This window comes from Myodes glareolus, chromosome 4, assembly GCF_982192425.1.
Source record: "Myodes glareolus chromosome 4, mMyoGla1.1, whole genome shotgun sequence".
In the NCBI taxonomy this organism is placed as follows: domain Eukaryota; kingdom Metazoa; phylum Chordata; class Mammalia; order Rodentia; family Cricetidae; genus Myodes; species Myodes glareolus.
In genome coordinates, this window is record NC_142029.1 from 62,847,084 (window position 1) to 62,865,861 (window position 18,778).

Consider the following 18,778-nt stretch of genomic DNA (forward strand, 5'->3'; position numbering starts at 1 on the left):
TTGTGGAGGCACCAGATGCTTGAGGAAGATTTCCTAAGACTGAAGTTCCACGACTCTGTTTTTCTGATAAATAATACCACAAGATTGTTGAACATTTTAGATTTGTTTTTAACTAAGAAATGACTAAGCAACTCTCTCAAATAGAAAGACAAGGAAAATCAAGAAGCCATGAGTTTCCCTTTTGTGGTAGAGCTATTGCAAAGGCCTGGGACGCTGTGTGCTGGGGTGTATTCCAGGCAGACAAACAGGGCGTTGTGACTGGTGCCGATGACATTCTTTGGGAGGATTCCTTAGTCTGAGTGATTAATTTCCACCTAGGCTCTCCAAAACACTGCAGTTATCAAAGCTTAATAAATATGTAGCCTTCTAGTGTGTCTTTCTGCTTCCTCCCTTCAAAATGTCAGACAATGTTGTATACTAGAATACTGAAAATAGCTATTTTTAATTTCTAAACCTGTCACTAAAATAATTTAGGGCCTCTGGGATGAATTTTTTTTAGGCCTTTCCCTAAACCATAAATAAAAAATTGGCCAGTTTCTCAGAGTAAAGATGATAATTTTAGATTCTTTCTTTCTCTTTTAAGTAAGGTCTCATGTAGCCCATACTACATGAGAGTATCCTCATGTAGTCAAGGATGACCTTGAACTCCTGACCCTTCTGTCTCTGTCCTCCCCCCACAAACAAGTGCGAGGATTATAGATGTACGCCATGGCTCCCAGCTTAATTTTGAAAAGTTTAAATTCTTCATTTTGTTTGAATTATAACAAGCAACTCCAAATTTCAAACAAGCAAACAAAGAAAATTCATTCTGTTAATTATAATTGAGGACTTCTTTTCTCCCTCATTTGTTAGGTTTGTGTTGATCTACTAGGAATTTTGTGCCTCTCAATTCAGTGTTAGTATCTGAACAGAGTGCAAAGGGTGGTTTTAAGATTTAAAACCATCCATGTGATAAGTCTCCTGAAGAGGATGTAAGATCCCATGGAGCTGGAGCTACCAGCTGTTGTGGGCTGCCTGAAGGGAGTGGTGGCCCCTGAACCAGGTCCTCTGCAAGAGCAGGGCGTGCCCTTAACCCTGAGCCAGCTCTCCAGCACTTGCAAATTTATTGACTTGATTCCGAACGGTCAGTTTTCATCAGCATTTGAGCAGCCACCCTCCGAGCCACAGGAGGTTGACACTGCAAATCTTCCTTGAAATCGCAAAAAAATTCAAGCAGAATTGAAGAGATGTTACAGGAATGGAAATCAGAGAAAAGCATCTAAAACCTTTTGCTCACAATAAACAGTGTGCTTTTCCAGCTGCAGAAGGTGGAGTGTGGGGTGGACTAGATGGCACTGCTCAGGACTGGAGTGGATCGTGAGGGTTTCTGCTTCTTTACGAGGCAGGGCTTTTGTCTTTCACAAAGGAATGGGGTGCACAAATTAAGATCTGTCTTAGAGCACACCTGTAATCCCAACATTCACACGGCAGAAGCAGGGGTTTGATGGCAGCCAGGACTACGCAGAGAAAACCTGTCTCAGGAACAAACTGAATCAACAACAGAAACAAGCTATGAAAGATGAACGAAAATCGCTATAGCTCAGAGCAAGGAGGTCTTTCAGAGTGGGTAAGTAGAGGTTCTTATGGAGAACGTAGCTCGTGAGCAGTTTCCTTACCCACAACCAGCAGACTTTCACAAGGCCTGGCCCAAGCCAGTTTGTGTGTCTGGGGAGCAGCACGGGAGCTGGAGGCTCCTCTCCAGGACTGTGGAAGTCACTCCTGACAGCATCCAAGCACAGAAGGCAGAGTTCCAACCAGGAACAGCCACTTCAGTCCTAACTGAGTCGGACCTTAAAACTGCAGAGAGAACTGGGCAAGCACCCAAGAGTCAGAAAAAGTTAAAGAACTAAAGAGCTGAGTGCCATGGACTTATATGATACAGCATGCCATCATTACATGTTAAATTTAATGTGTGTTTCCGAATATTTTCATCAACCAACATTTTACTTCAAAAGATATAGTCTGAGCTGGGTGGTAGTGGCACACGCCTTTAATCCCAGCACTTGGGAGGCAGAGGCAGGAGGATCTGTATATATTCGAGGCCAGCCTGGTCTACAGAGCAAGTTCTCGATAGTCAGGGTTACACAGCAAAACCCTGTCTTGAAATACAACAACAAAATGAAAAGAAAAGAAAAAGTATCGTTTGTATTATCTTCATAAATGTGGATTTAATAGTGGTAGTTTTGAATGTCAAACAACACTTTCTTCACATGCAGACACAGGCAACATGGAGGTATTGCACCTGTACGGCAGTGAGCAACAGAAGCAGCAGTGGCTGGAGCCCCTCCTTCGTGGAGAGATCACCTCTGCATTCTGTATGACAGGTAGGAGCAAGTCCCAGCCCCGTCTCCTGTCATCGTCACCCTGGGGTTGTCGTGGGTGGATCACCCGAACAGTGTGGGGTGTAGCCAACTTTGCCCACGGCCAGAAATGTGTTTGTTTTGAGCTTGGTTTGAAATGCTGTCATCCTTGAATGCTCAGGATAAACACCCCTGTCCTTTGGGGTGGTTCCAGATGCATTCTGGTCGTCTGCTTCAGCATCAGCAGCGGGGTGATGGCTTCTAAACTATGCTGTTTCTACAACTGCTGCCCATGGATATTCATCCTTGTGATATTTATAGGACTGTAAACTACTCAGCTATTCCATAATCCTAGAAAACCAGAACGTACACCGATGGGAATATTGCTGAAAGCACGGAGTAGGGACATGATGATGACAGTGGTCTCGGTACATTTGCATATTAAAGCAGGGCTTTAAAACTTCCTTTAAAGACAAAAATCACATCTCGAGACCAGATTATTTATTTATTTATTTTGGTTTTAATTTTTCAAGACAGGATTTCCCTGTGTATCCCTGGCTGTCCTGGAGCTCACTTTGTAGAGTAGGTTCATTCAAACTCAGAGATCCACCTGCTTCTTCCTCCTGAGCACTGGGATTAAAAATATGCACTTCTACCGTCCACTAGATTTTATTATTTTTTAAATAATATGCAAATATTACACACACATATAAATGTTTATATAATAACAAAAGTTCTTTCTACTTAATTCATCAAGAGGTGTTTATTGAATTGAATGTCTACAGAATGGTGTGATGACATAGTGTTTCTTCAGGCCATAAAATAAGCTCACCGACACTTTCTCTGAAACCAGCTTCTGGAGCTTTAAAAAGAATCTGTAAAGCATCCCAAGGACTCAGTTAAGAGAGCAGAAAAGGGGCGGGGACACGGCTCAGTCTGTTAAGTGTTTGCCACACAAGCATGTGGACCCGAGTTCTGTTCCCAGGATCCTCACAGATGTCACATCTAATCTGATGTGACACACAAGTGTAAGCACAGCACTGGGGTTGGCTGCAGGAAGACCCTGAGGCTCTCTGGCCAGCCAGGCTAGCCAGTCACCACCGAGTATCGGGAACATACCAGGCCAAGCCAATGAGAGACCAGAGGAGGAATGGCAACTGAAGTTTCTGGTCTCCATATACACACATGTTCCAGCATGTGAGCACACATACACATATAAACATACAAAATAAAAACAAGGACAATACAGGAGCAAGGTAAAAGCTGAGTCCCTATATGCCATGCAGTAAAGAGAATTTAAGGATATTTACAGGTATTGCACAGAGAGCGTTCTGGAGACCTGAGTGTGGAGAAGATCTGAATGTCGCTGGCAGTACATTCCCAGTAGCACCTTCAAGGCACAAGTGGAAGTTGCTGGTGAGAGTAGAGAAACCCAGCCTGCCCTCAGTTACAGCAGATTCCCACTGGGGAAAGTCAAAGGCAGTATTACCTGGTTTTGGTGACTGGGAAAATGATGAGGGAGTTGTATATGGACTCAGACATCAGCAAAGCCTCCAAGGACACAGTTGTCAGTACTAATCCTACTCTTCATCCCTCTGTCTTCCTATTTGTATTTATTGAGTGCTTACAGTGTGTCATTAAGAAAGGACTGAGTAGAAAGGGGTAAAGTGGAAAGATTTAAAAAATACAATAAAAACCCAAGGTGCCTCTGTCCTTGACGAGCTTGCCTGCTCTTGCCTAAGCCTCTTTGGCTGAAGACTGATTTCTGCCTGCCTGTTGATCAAGCTGTTCTTCCTTTCTAGAGCCCAGTGTCTCATCAAGTGATGCCACGAACATTGAGTGTAGCATCCAGCGAGACGGAGATGGCTATATAGTTAACGGCAAGAAGTGGTGGAGCAGCGGTGAGTGTTCTCCGTGGTTCTGCTAGCCCTTTGCCAGAGCAATGCCACGATTCCCAGTCACTGCTGTGTGGTCACATCTTAAATCAGCCTCTGAAACGCTGTCAGACTTAGAAACAGTACCAAGAGAAAAGGTAATTTGATAAGTTGTAGAGTCTGGGGTGTAGTTCAGTGTCGATAGAACACAGGCTGAGCATGTGTTTGGGGTTCATTCTTAAGTGTCAGTAACAACAGTAAATGTATATATTTTATTGCCTAAAATATGCACGGTTAAATGAAATTTAAGCTTTATATATAGGATAGTTTATTTGCTCATCAGTTCTTAGTAATAGGCCAACATGCATGGGGAAGTTCTTTAGGAACCTATAAAATTAGACTCTAGATAACTTTGATTTTTAAGACTTGCTTCTAGAATGTGCATAGTGAACCCAGAATATATTTGGATAATTTTCTTTGGTGACATCATCAAAGCAAATTGCATATATAGGCACTTTCCAGAATGTGTGACCATCTCAGAAAAGTTTATGGGTTTGACCTTCTTTTAAAGGTTGGGATAATTGCCATTTTATAGTTTATAAAATTACTTATAAATTGTGAGACAAAATAGAGTAAGTTTTTGTTGTATTATTTAAATATTGGAATTTTGCAGAAAATATTCTTATTAAAATTTAATTACAAATACTTATGATTTTCTTAACATAAGTTTCTTTATTAATTGGTTTTAGATCACCTGACTCAGAACATGATGGGATTTTTTTTTAACTTTTTATTTTAAAGTTGCTGTCTACTCAAAGGAAGTTACAAAAATAGTACAGGATGGTCTTGGGGGCTCTTTACCTACTGACTTACCACACAGGATGGTCCCGGATAACCCTTACACAGTGACTTATCACACGGGATGGTCCCGGATAACCCTTACCCATGACTTATCACACGGGATGGTCCCAGATAACCCTTACCCATGACTTATCACACAGGATGGTCCCGGATAACCCTTACACAGTGACTTATCACATGGGATGGTCCCGGATAACCCTTACCCATGACTTATCACACGGGATGGTCCCAGATAACCCTTACCCATGATTTACCACACAGGATGGTCCCGGATAACCCTTACCCATGACTTATCACACGGGATGGTCCTGGATAACCCTTACCCATGACTTATCACACAGGATGGTCCCGGATAACCCTTACACAGTGATTTATCACACAGGATGGTCCCGGATAACCCTTACCCATGACTTATCACATGAGATGGTCTAGGGTGCTCATTAGTCAATGTTTTATATTTCATAATTACAGTTGCTATCAAAAGTAGGCAGTTGAAATTCCTATATGGCACATAAAGATTTGAGTAGCCACCACTGTAGTCAAGATGAAAACATCCCTTCGCCACTAAGCTTCCTCTTTAGAGTACAGTATTTTTCTCCCTCCTGCCATTCTGTTTTCCTGTAGTAACTTTAATTTCCAGATTCTGCCCGTTTGTTGTTTACTTTCTTCTGTCTGTCTTTGTCACACCCCCACCCTTTGCTCCTTCTTTGGTGTACATTGCAACAACAGTCTAGTGTTTGACATTTGAGTCTCAGTGTAACACAAATACTTTGAGTAAGAAACCTCACTCGTGTGTGCGTGTGTGTGTGTGTGTGTGTGTGTGTGCAAGCAAAAAGCAGAGAGCGTTTTATATTTAAATGGTAAAAGAACTGGTTGGGTCTGTAGGAGCCTCAGAATCAAAAGGAATTTCCTCTGCGTTCTGTCTCTGTCTTCTCCAGGATCCATATTTCTTGGCCACCTTCATGATATAGTTTTTGAAGGAGGCCCCCATGAAGACGTATAGGACAGGGTTGAGGCAGCTGTGGAAGAGTGCGATGCTCTCTGTGACTTGGATGGCGACATCCATGTGCTTGCTCATGTCACAGTTGGTGATCAGCAAGTAGATGGCATCTATGGCTTGGCAGAACTTGACAATGTTGTAAGGCAGCTGCGTGACAATGAAAACTACAACCACCGTGAGCAGAACCTTGAGGGGGCGAGACTTTTTAATATTCGGCATCTTGACAAGGGTCCTTGCAGTGATGGCATAGCACACCCCCATGATAAGAAAGGGAACCACAAAGCCGATGCAGATTTCCAGCATCTGAATGGATGCCTTCAGGGATGTTCCCAGGTGGTGGGGAAAGATGGGAGTGCACCTGGCATTGTGATTCACGGTGTAAAAAAACAGCTGGGGTATACTCAGTAAGGTAGCAGCCACCCACACACAGCCACATATGATCCAGCAGGGTCTCCCCGCTCCTGATTGGCTGGGGGCCTTAGTGATTGCCCAGTATCTGTCAATGCTGATACAAGCCAGGAACTGCATCCCAGAGACGAAGTTTACCGTGTACAGAGCCGAAGTTACTTTGCACATCATTTTCCCTAGAATCCACCCATGGACTGCATTAACTGCCCAGAAGGGCAATGTGACCAGAAGCAGCAAGTCTGCCACAGCCAGATTCAGGATGTACACATCTGTCTTGGTCCTCTGTTTCTTGTAATAGGCGTAAATTGCCACAACTGTGGAATTGCCTGCCAGTCCAATGACAAAGGCTATTGCAAAGAAGGCAGGGAGGAAGACTTTGGCAAACTGCCTGACTTCTTCTTTTATGCAGATCGTTTCATACTGGCTGTAGTCGTACGTGTCATTCATTTCGTGTCCCTCATAGTAGTATTCTGTTGGCTGGCTCTGCTCTAGCGCCATGGCACCGAGCTGGATGGCAGGAAGAACACAAGACACTCACTTCAGCATTGCTTAAAAGGAAGCAGCTTTACCCAACATACGGTTTGTGTTTTCTCTAGAGAATAGCTTGTGGGCTATCACATGTGTGAACCTGGATCTCACTCTGAAAACTTTAATGGGAGCCACATTGAGCCAGTTCCCCCATCGTTTGTTTTTACATGTCTGTGTGCAGGAACTGGCATTTGTCCATGGCCAACAGACAATATCCTAAGGGATTCCCTTAGTTATTACTAAATCCTAGATAAAGTTGAAGACTTTTAAGTAAATATAAGTTGTTTAGTTTTGTGGGGTTTTTGTGTGTGTGTGTGTGTGTTTGTATGTGTGGCCTGCATGCATGTGGGTGGGTGAGATGGCACATGTATATGCATGTATCTACAGGTTGGAGTTGGCATTAGGAGTCATTAGATTACTCTCTTCTTACTTCTTGAGGCAGAGGTTAGACCCAGAGCTGACCAGCAGAGCTGTTCTGATAGCCAGCTTGGTCCACACATCCTTCCGCTATCTTCTGAGCACTAGAACTGTAGGCGAGCTGCAACCCCACTCCTCACTTTCATACATGCTAGGGACCCAGACTCGAGTCCGCATGCTTGGACAGCAAGCATTTTAACCACAGGGCCATCTACCTAGTCTGGTTTTTCTTTGTTTTTTGTTTTTCGAGTTAGGGTTTCTCTGCATTAAAGTCCTAGCTGTCCTAGAACTAGTTCTTATAGACCAGACTCAATCTGGTTTTTATAATAAAAGATTTCATCAAAGAACAAAAGAAATGTTGTAATTTTTACAAATAACTTGTCTTGAGGAGTTAGCTATAATAAATTAAAATCAGTTGTCTTGCTTGAAAAAAGGAATGTTTTAATTTTTTATTCTAGTGTTACTATAATTTAAATTTAAATAAATTAACTTGGCATTTGTATAGAGCATTAATGTTGACTTTTCTACAGGAAAACCTCATTTAGTCAGCTTGCCTCACAAGCTTGCCTGTAACTACTTGTGTCCCCTCATCCCTCTCATGTCCCCTGGTCTCTCTTGTGTCCCCGGTCCTTCGAAGCTGAAAATTGGCACTGTCCTGGACTTCTCACTTACCTAGATCCCCTTGTTTCCAGTTGGTCTGTAAGTTTGTTCATTCTTGCTTGCTTGCTTGCTTTATTTTGGTTTTTTTTTTCCTGAGACAGAATCTCACTCTGTAGCCCAAGTTAGCAATCCTCCTGCCTCAGTCTCCCCAGTACTGGGATTATAGGTGTGAACCACCACACCAAGTTTGCATGTTCAGATTTTACCTTGCAAATGGGTCTCAGATCTTCCTGTGCTTGCAGTCTTTTTTTAATTATTTATTTATTTATTTATTTATTTATTTATTTATTTATTATGTATACAATATTCTGTCTGTGTATGTCTGCAGGCCAGAAGAGGGCACCAGACCTCATTACAGATGGTTGTGAGCCACCATGTGGTTGCCGGGAATTGAACTCAGGACTTAAGAGCAGGCAATGCTCTTAACCACTAGCCATCTCTCCAGCCCATGTGCTTACAGTCTTTAGACTTGTGCCATATGCCCACTGTGTCCCTTCTGATTGTGCACACGCACGCACACACATGCATACACACACACACACACACACACACACACACACACACACTGCACTGTCTTCCTAGCTGGAATCTGATTGTTCTTCATCCTTCTCACGCACTTTCCTGTGAAAATCATTCTTACTGCTGTCGATATTGTGCCTCTGACTTGCCGGTCTAACGCTCCCTCATCTAACTCTGCACCCGGAAGCACGTCCCTTGCTGAGAAAGAGACAACAACACATGGTCCACAGAGTGGACTCCAAGGCTCCCTCCACCCCCCACCCCTGTCCCCACATAGTAGGCAGGAGTGTGCCGCGTTGCCGACTGTTGGCAGACACACGGTGTTCTGGCGTGCATCACCATCGTTCCCGCCTGCCCTTGCCCAGCACTATTTTCTGCCCTCCCTTTATGAGTAAATTAGTTTGGGTTTTCCTCCCCAGAAGATTGACCCTCGATCAAGGATATGACTCCATCCTGTGGAGAAAGTGTATTTCCCAGCTCTAAGTTCTCTGTAGTCTGAGCAGTTTGATTTCTGGTTGTGTCTGAAGCGTTTACTACATACCAGGCACACTCTAGCTGCTCATCATAACACAGCACAACACAGCACAACATAACATAACATAGACGCTGTTACTGCGGAATGGATGTCGGATGTGTTGGGGTCTCCTGTCTCAAACTTGGGAATCACGCGCTGGCTAATATCACTGCAATGCATCAAGAAAAGCTTGCACTGAATTCACAAATATTACTATGAATATTACAGTGACTTTCATTATTTTATTGCCTTTTCTTTCTTAGCTTCTCTCTCTTGATTGGCCATTTTTGTCCTTCAGAAAATCCCCGGTCTTACAGAATCACTCATGAAAACAGCATTTTCAAAACAATACAGGAAAGAACATAAAGTTTTTAGAGAGGTCTTTAACTTGCTAACTCTTCTTTGGGTGAATAATGTAAAGGTGCCATTTAGGGAAGGTGCTCCCTGAGGCCAGTACTGCTGAGGGGTTTTCCTTATTATGCAGAAAGCAAGCAGCAAGAGTCTACAGTGGCTACTTTGTTATTAAAGGTGTCTCAGAAGCTGCACTGGCAGCCTCCTGTAGCCTCCTGGTTTCTGCATTAATTATTAACACAATATGACTTGGTTCTTTCCTCTCTGTTATCACAGAAATCTTGAACTTAATGATAAAGAGCAACAGAACCAAATAAAATATAAGGGCGACTATTTGAAAGTATGACTTTCCAACAGTATAATAATATCAGAATAGGAATAGAGATTATTTGTAAAAATTACCCTTCTTCAGATACATAGGAAGACTTTCAACTGTTTTTTTTTATTAAAGTTTCCATTTCCGCCCCCCCTCCCAACACCCTCCCACTCCCCCCTCAACTGTTTTTTTAAAAATTATTTTCAAGACAAAAAATATTTATTATAAAGAGCAGAAAGAAATGATCTGGTAAACTCTATTAGCTCCCTGACAAACCAGCAATGGTATTGAAAATAATATATTCTTCTTGACATAGTCATATTTTCATTTCAAGGTTAAAGTGTAGATCTCTACATTTTATAGATTCTTATATATAACAATAATATACTTATATATAATAAGTATATATAATACTTATCTATAAGTTCTTAAATAGCTTTTTGGTCCATGTAAATGTTTAAACTCTCATGCACCAAACCCCCCATCCCTCACTAAAATAAAAATGCAAAATCTTTGGGCTTAAAAATTTTTTTAAAGATGCATATTTAGGTCAAAAGGAGAAAAAGAAAGAAGGAACCAACCTGTTTGAGCTGGGAGACGGCAGTCTTGAGCGAGGAGAGCGAAGGACCTCTGACTCACAGGACTCTTGTTTTCGCTTTTTACACCCCGCCTTTATCTTGGATCCAAGAGGGCTTTCCTGAAATTTAACCTCTGGAGCACTTGATTAAGTGCTCTGCAAAGCCTTCCTGTGGAGTCCAGCCAAATTCTTAAATGTCTGGATACAGATGGAAGGAATTCCAGTTTGGCTCCCAAACTGCAGAATTGTCAGGTCCCACTCAGCTGAGGGGAAGAAGAAAGTGCCTGTAGCTAGCCAGCTCCTGCTCAGCCAAGAGGGGGACACTGGAGAGCAGCTCCTCCAGGCCCGGTGCTGCTGGGGAAAGCTACAGAAATACTTGGGAAAGTTACTTTGTCTAAGAGAGGTAACTAAAATGATTTTAACCCAGAAAGTTATCCTTTTGAAAACCAAATTATGTAAGATTAAGTTGCAGACAGTCCCAGCAGAGCTTACTGTTTCCCTTCAGCAGGAGTGCATGCAGTAGGCTCACTGCAGTGTTCTCTCCGGGGTTCAAAGTGTGTCTCTCACGGTGGCTTTCTCTTGTTTTTCTTAGAACCTTTTCATCAAGGGCCAAATACAAGCCTTCAGAAATCCTCTGTGTGGAGAGCCTGTTTTCCCAGGCTGCCGAACAAATGCACGTTAGACAAGGAACCGATGAGTGTAGATTTGGTCCTCCTGCCCTATTTGACCTCAGCTCACTTCACATTTGCATAGTATTGCCTCATTTTCTCATGCACAGCCAGCCCAAGAACCCACCTGCGGAATTTATTTTAGACCCAGGCCTTTTTTGTCCTCTCAGTGAGTGTTACAGCTTCCGTGTTGATTCATGCAAAAAGAGACTCATGTGTCTTTCATGTGTCTTCATTCTTATTTCTCCCAATATATGTCTTGGGGTCAAGGTAGACCTCCTCCTACTCCTCTACCTCTCTGTGAGGAAGCATCATTTGCATGCAGCAAAACCAGCTTACCACTAAATTTGCCTCTTTCCATGGTGTAAGCATTCTACCATAGTCGGAACCAAAGTAAAGTTACTGAATGAGAAGTCACTACCAGAGGCACGCAATCAGCGCTTCTGAGCAGGTGCTAGCGCCGTTTGTTTTCTTTGTTAATGTTTGTGGGTGTTTTTGCCCACCTGTATGTCTGTGCTCCACATTCCTGCACTCAGGTCTGCTGGAACTGGAGTTACAGTTGTGAGCTGCCATGTGGGTGCTAGGAATTGAACCCTGGACCTTCAGAAGAACAGCTAGTGTTCCCAGCTGCTGAGCCATCTCCTCAGGTCCAAATAGTACTGTGTTACTGGGGAGATAGAAGCACATCCATGAATATGTAAAGACATGTAGTCTTGGGAATGTAGCTCAGCTGGTAGGTACAAGCCGAGCATGGCAGAAAGCCCTGCCTCGGTTCTCAGTCCCATGTAAGCAAGGTATCCTGACTCACATCTGTAATCCCATCTCATGAGCCTGAGACCAGACTGGCCGGGGCTATATGAGCTTTGACTAAAAAGAGAGAGGGAGGGTGAGGGAGGGGAAGAGGGTGGTAAAAAATATATGATAGGTATATACATATGCACAGTGGACTTCAGGGCTGCCATGAAGAACAAACGTCTGTCATTCTTAGGGAACTGGATACAATTATGATTATTTCAAGCAAAATAAGCTAGACCTAGAAAATATATATGTATATATTCTCTTATTTATGAAAGCTAAAAGTTAAAGGGGGGATAATTGGAAAGAGGAAGGGAAAAGGGAAAAAGAGTAAAGGAAAATGGGGGGTGTGGTTAAATACACATTGACTTGGATAAAGATGGCATCACACAACCTGTTCACTTTGTAAAATGTACATACCTGATCTTTTAAAGTGTTCTTTCCCATGGCTGGTCATTCTTCCAGTCTCTCACCGCCTTCAAGAGTACGCTGCCTTTCTTGCTCCCCTGCCTGGCCTAGTGTACCTGGCCTCTCTTCCCTTACCTCTAATTGTGTCTTTCTGTATATCAGGGATAAAAAAGTAGGTATCCAGCCCTCCACGCAGTTAGCTGTGGCTCACGATGTCCCTCGGGTCTGCCTTCTAGCCCTTCACACCCCTCACCTTATCCCATACTGCTCACTCCTTCGCCTGCCATGTCTCTCTCCTAGCTGTTACCAGGCACAATTCTAAGGAGGTCTTCGTACTGTCTCTCCAATCCATCTACAGTGTGCCTTCTCTCAGTATCTACAAGGCTCACGCCCTCATCCTTAGCTCTGTTTCTTCTACAGTCCTGGACCATCTGACCAGGGAATAGTGCGTCCATCGTGGGCCAGACCTTCCTGTATCCATTAGCAACCAAGACAATCTCCCAGAGACATGCCCACCTGCTTGTTTTAAGCTGATCTTGGAAATCTTTCAATGAGTTCCTTCTCATATGACTCCAAGTGACAGTTAAGCTGATGAGGATGCTCTCATAGACCGTACAACCCATTCTTAGGGCTGTATGATATTTCCTGTCTTCCACAACGATCTTGTCCATTGTGTTTTCCCAGCATTTACGTTGTTATCTTACTCCTGATGCCAGCCTGTCAGATAACAATCATATGGATCAATGTATCAGTCGGTTTATGCAGCATCCTCCTTAGATGTAGTCTGATGCCAGGAATAAAGTTCTTACTTCACATATGCAATGTTAGACTTCCCCATTTTACCATGTTATCTCTGACACATTTCTGGTATTCCATGATGCTATCTGTTATGTAGTCCTAATACTGCTTTATGCATGAGGGAATATATCCCCTCCTTTTTCTTGTTTATCCTCCCCTAAGAAACTACATATTTTCTTATGAATTGGATTCTTATCTTGTGGACCAGTTGTAAGTTTATAATAATCTTTACAGCTTTTGAGTTAAAAAAAAATCATTTTCTTCAAGCATAAGTCCTCAGGACATAAAGGGTGCCAGGACTGAGCTGGTGCTTCTGGCATGGTGTCCTGGGCTCCGCCTCATTTGAGTCATGGTTAATAGACCCTTGGCTATGCCATGCTTTCATTTCTCCAGATATAACTTGATAAAATATGAAAGGCAGCTGGGTGTGGTAGCTCAGGCTTGTAATTCCAGCTCTCTGGATGCTGGGACGAGAGGATCACAGGTTCAAAGCCAACCTAGGCTATACAGCGACAGCCTGACTCAAACCAAACAGCAGATAAATAAATTAAATGCATAAATAAAGAAGGAAGGAAGAACTGGTAGTCACATGAACTGAGGACAGAGCAAAGCGTCACCCACGAGGGCGACTTTGAGAGCACTTGGTGCGTATTCTGTTGGTTTTCTCCCCCGTTAGCCTCTCTTCCTTCCATTTCTTCTCAGAATCTTTATGATTCTCATTTTCTTCAAATGGACTGTAAAAAAATTATCTTCTGTCTTAACATAGCAGTGCCTTTGGGTCCCCCAAAATGTCTCTCTGTATCCATTTCCAGCTCTCTGCAGGTGGTACCACTTTGACTGCTGATAGTGTTTGACTAAACTACACGCTACCTTGTCACCTAGAATGCCACTGGTGTTGGGCTGTGCACTGAGCATCACTGAGACAACCTTAGCTCTTCTTTTCTAGTGTCCATATTACATGTTTAATTCATAATATACATTTTTAATTTTACATTTTTGCTTAAGCAAAAAGCATCTGAATCCAAACTCACTATCAACGAGCTTCAGCAGAAGTAATAGTTTATTGCGTGTATTACTGTAATTTGCTTTATTATTTCCTTAGGAATCTTGTATTTTTTTAGTGTTATAAATCACATTTGCAGAATCTTTGTAGGTAGTGTGATAAAATGAACTCAATCATAGGAATTTTGAAGACTGTAATGAGGTATATATACATTAGCCTCTTGTCTTTTATGCCGAAGATAGTGTCAGCATGATTTGCTTGTATTCATAATCTTGAATCCTTCCATGTTGGTGTGTAGAAAGCTCCCATATCCCGCTAGAGGCCTCTGTTGTGGACATAGCACAGCAAGCTTCCACAGTCCTGTTGCACATCAACTGGACACTCTTCACAGTCAATACTACTGCAGTGAATATTCACGTGTCCTTGCCATTCCACAGAGGGACAGCCATACAGTTACAGGATAAATAGATGATAGAGGTTGGGTGGGGGAGCCAGAGACTGAGTGAGTCTGTAGTTTTGGTGGGGTTTGCCAGTTGTGTTCCTTAGGAATGGTTTTACTTTGTTATTCCACCAACAGTATGTGGAAGTGCCTGCTTTCCTCAAAGCCTCCACAATAGACCGTAGTGTAGTAACCCTTTCCTTTTTACCATGCCCAGGCCAGCCCCATGTGAAATACCGAATCAAAAGCTGCTGTAAATGGTACTTTTAGCATTTAGCTATAAAATGGTATTTCATTGTTGCTTTATTCTGCATTGATGTGGGGGACTGATAAAATTAAATGCTGGGAAAGTCTCTTTCAATTCTTCTCTATTCCTTTTGTGAATTTGTCCTTTACTCATTTTTACAGTGGGTCTCAGATATTTTAATGCTCTAAGAAGGTATTAAATATTTCATTTAAAACGCTGAAATATTTTTCCAGTTTTCTGATATTTACCTTTATCTCTTAATATAAAATAACTTTATATTGACAAATAATTTGATCCTGTACTTGCATGTATAGTTTTGTGGGATTGTTGATTTTGTTTGTTTGTTTTTATCTTTCTCTGTTTGAGGGGGATTGTTTTGTTTTGTTTTTGTTTTTTTTGAGACAGAGTTTCTCTGTGTAGCCTTGGCTGTCCTGAAACTTGATCTTCTGTTAAACCAGGCTGACCTTGAACTCAGAGATTCACCTGCCTCTGCCTCCCTAGTGCTGGGGTTAAAGGTGTGGCCACCATAGCTGGCTGTTTTTTACTTTGGTTTGGTTTTTGTGTTTGTTTGGTTTTTACTTTGGTTTGTTTTTATTTTGAGGAAGGGTCTTAGGTAGCCCAGGCTTTCCTTGAACTCAGTACGTAGCCAAGGATGGAACTGAACTCATGATCCACTACCTCCATCAACTAAGTGCTGGGATCACAGGTACATACCAGCACACTTAGCCTCATTTATATTTTAGATTTTAAAATTCCAACCCAAAGATCTGTGAATATTATTTTTCACTGTTGTTTGTGGGTTTATTCTTTAAATGTTTTGAAAGCTTCAACCCTAGTCTATTTGGAGTTCATTTTGATCCGTTTACAGCAGCATTTAATACTTAGCAAGCATCAGTCTTTTCAAGGCTGGCTTAATGTGCTGAGGGCTGATTGCCCTTTAGAAATGGCATGAGCTCTGAGAAAACACATTGGATAATTTCCCCCTTAATCATGGCCTTGGACGATAAGCTTTCCCAAGTGGGAATTTTGTTATAAGAAGGGTCTTAACTCACAATGTCTTCATCCTAATTTGAACCATTACTATTAGAGCTGAAGCCAAATTAAGTATAAGCGTTTTCACTCCAGCCAGTCCGTATTGGTAGACGATATGAACTCGAGACCTCCTGGGCGGCTGGCTAGGCTCTGTGTGGTACCACGTGTTTATGTCACTTTCTAGCTGCATACACAGCGGTCGTGATAATTCTAGTTGCCATTTTTCCTTCTGTGGGAAACTGATCTTTGATTGATAACCATGGGAATTGGGAGCCTCTGAAGTTAAGCTCATGAGCAAACGTCAAGGGATAGAATTCGTAGTCTGACTGGATGCTGGCACTTGAACCGCCTTGCAATACAGTGTGCTGCACTGAGAACAAATCCTTATCTTGGGCATCTGTTTTTGTTCACAAGGCCTGTGACCCCAGATATGCTGGCGTGTTCTCTGGACTTTGCCTTTCCTCTGGCCTGTCTCATTGCTGACATTCTGTATCCTGTTCAGTAACTAAAACACGTAAAAGAGGGATTCTCTTTTCTAGAAGGGTGTTCCAGCCGCTACCCCTGCCAAGTTCTGCCTGGAGCTTGGGGAGCTTGATATATTTATGAGGATTTGCATCTCGTTCTTCTGAATCAGCCAGGTTAATTGCAAAACATTTTAAGTTTTATCATTTGTGTATTCCCCCTGACTTCCTCTATTTAACAGTCAGCAGACGAGCCAAGTTAGATGTTTTCTGTTTTAGAATCTGAATTATTCAAAAAAGAATCTGAATTATTTTCCATGTATTAATGGAAAATTAAAGAATTGTTTGCCAATGTTTAGAGGGTTTTTTTTTAAAATCGATCTGTGATCTATTGAGGGTTTAAATGAGGAAGTGCCTAAAGCATTTTCATTCTGAAAAGCATGGTTTTAGAAATTCTCATTCTAAATAGGAAAGAAAAAGGGTTGTGAGTCCAAGTTCCAGGAATGGTAGAAATGATGCTTGCTTGTTTTACTGACACATAGTCTCCTGTAGCCCAGGCTGGCCTTCAACTCAATATGAAGCTCAGGATGACCTTGAACTTCTGAGCCTCCTGTCTCTGCTTCCCTTCCCAAGTACTATGATTACAGGCATACTGCTACTCCCCGTTTTGTTGTATTTATTTATTTATTTATTTATTTATTTATTGTGGTGTTGGGGGTTGAACCCAACTTCGCACAGGCTAGGCTAGCACTCTACCCGCCCCTACCCCAACCCAGCCACAGCTCCAGCCCAGGTTGCTCTTCTGATGGCGTCAGCTTCTTATATGACTGGTAATGAAAATGATGTCAGTCTGTCCAGATCCAGCCTTGAGCAGTGTGCTTACCAAGAAGGTGGTGTGTTGCATGGGGCATGGAGAATTAGCCTTGTGGCTTATGGGCCTCTAGGTTCTGGCTCTAACTAGGAAAATATTATTGAGGAGTTCAGAGTGAGTTGTTATATTAAAAAAAAAATTTACCCTGCAATTTCTAAGAAAGAAAGCATGACCTCATGGGGCCTGGAGAGACTGCTCGGTGTTTAAGAACACAAACCGGCTCTCCACAGGACTGGAATTCAGTTCCCAGGACCTACACTGGGCAGCTTACAATCCAGGGGGATCTGACCCCTCTGGATTCTGTGGGCACCTGCACTGCACTCATGTGCACCCCCGCACACACAATTTAAAATAATTTTTAAAATCTGAAAAACGAAGCATAACTTGAGGTGATTACAGAGTCTGTGCAAATCAAAGGGGGACAATCTCCCAGAGAAGGAATTGTAGCTAAGATCCACAATGAGAGAGAGATGGCCCAGAAACAGTAAAACTCCTCTTTCCTGTTGGTTTTGTTGATCAATTGTCTGTCACTAAGCTAAAGCCTTGAACTGACTAACAGGGAAGAAAGGTTTGTTCCTGCTCAAGGCTGTAGAGACTCTGGTCAATGATCAGATGGCCCTATTGCTCTGGACCCCTGGGGCAGATGCTCAGTGGCAAGAGGAAGGGCGCAGAGGTGGCATGGGGACATAGCAGAGCAGAGCACTTAGTCATAGCCATAAGGTAAACAAGGAAGACGAGAGAACTGAGGTCCGTGGTCCAGGCGTATCCAGCGTGACTTAATGTCTAAGCCCCACATCCCAGTAGTGCTCGCTGGCAACAGTTCTTTTCTAACACAGGGGACACGAGGGGACATTTAACATTTAAACCAAGGCTTTGGTGACATAGAGCAAGCATGCTCTGCTGAATTGAAACCCCTGTTGTACCGTGCCAGCACTGACCCAGCAGGCTACTTGAGACATGGCAATGTGTTTTATTTCAGTAACTTTGCATTTTTTCCTATTTATGCTTGTACAATTGCTTCTTTTTCTTTTAATGAAAAACAGGCATTCCTTTTTAGTATAATAGTTTCCATTTCCCTTTCTTCGAAGCAATTAGATTTAGTAATAAGATTATGTTGCAAATGCCCAGCAGGGTGGAAAAACGATTCCACATATTGATTGCCAGTTTTGCTATTTAAATTTCCCGTTTCACTTAGTTAGAAGACACCTCCCTTTCTAGTCACCCATTGAGGTCGCATGCACACATCTCTGACTGCGTGTTCAGACAGCTCTGGTGGCTGTGACTGTGGAGGCATCGGAGCTGTGATTCAGGCACAGCTGAGGTGTGCCCTTGACTTGATGCCAGCCTGAGAACGAGGGGAGGTGCTCGCTTTATGCTCTGCCTTCTCCCCAAGCCTTCCCTTTCATGGAGGAAAGCGATTTTGTGGGTTTGTTGTTGTTGTTGTTGTTTGTTAATTTTTTATTATTATTTCACATACCAACCACAGTTTCTCTTCCCATTTCCTCCTCCCCACCTCTTTGGTACACCACCCCGCATCCACTCCTCAGAAAGGTAAGGCCTTCTGTTCTCCATGGGAGTCAACAAAGCATGGCATATCAAGTTGCCAGCAGTGGTGGCACAAGCCTTTAATCCCAATGCTTAGGAGCCAGAGGCAGGAGGATCTCTTTGAGTTTGAGGCCAGCCTGGGCTACA

General features: G+C 42.7%; 2 protein-coding genes across 2 annotated transcripts in view; one reads left to right on the forward strand and one right to left on the reverse strand.

Moving 5' to 3' along the window:
• The window catches only part of Acad11 (acyl-CoA dehydrogenase family member 11), an 81,683-nt gene that overhangs the window by 39,524 nt on the left and 23,381 nt on the right, over nt 1–18,778 (forward strand). The window contains exons 12-13 of the mRNA XM_087905499.1: nt 2,256–2,363; nt 4,142–4,240. Coding sequence (XP_087761625.1) covers nt 2,256–2,363; nt 4,142–4,240 — 207 coding nt within the window. The remainder of the gene's footprint in view (nt 1–2,255; nt 2,364–4,141; nt 4,241–18,778) is intronic.
• Ackr4 (atypical chemokine receptor 4) lies at nt 2,832–11,009 on the reverse strand. The gene is made up of 2 exons (XM_048417457.3): nt 10,369–11,009; nt 2,832–6,989 (listed from the first exon to the last, which is right to left on the reverse strand). The coding sequence occupies exon 2, from the start codon at nt 6,978–6,980 to the stop codon at nt 5,928–5,930; it is 1,053 nt and encodes a 350-aa protein (XP_048273414.2). The 5' UTR covers nt 6,981–6,989; nt 10,369–11,009; the 3' UTR covers nt 2,832–5,927.

Bases quoted from the DNA above. Each gene is read 5' to 3' on its own strand.
- Ackr4 (XM_048417457.3), bottom strand. From the start codon at position 6,980: ATGGCGCTAGAGCAGAGCCAGCCAACAGAATACTACTATGAGGGACAC.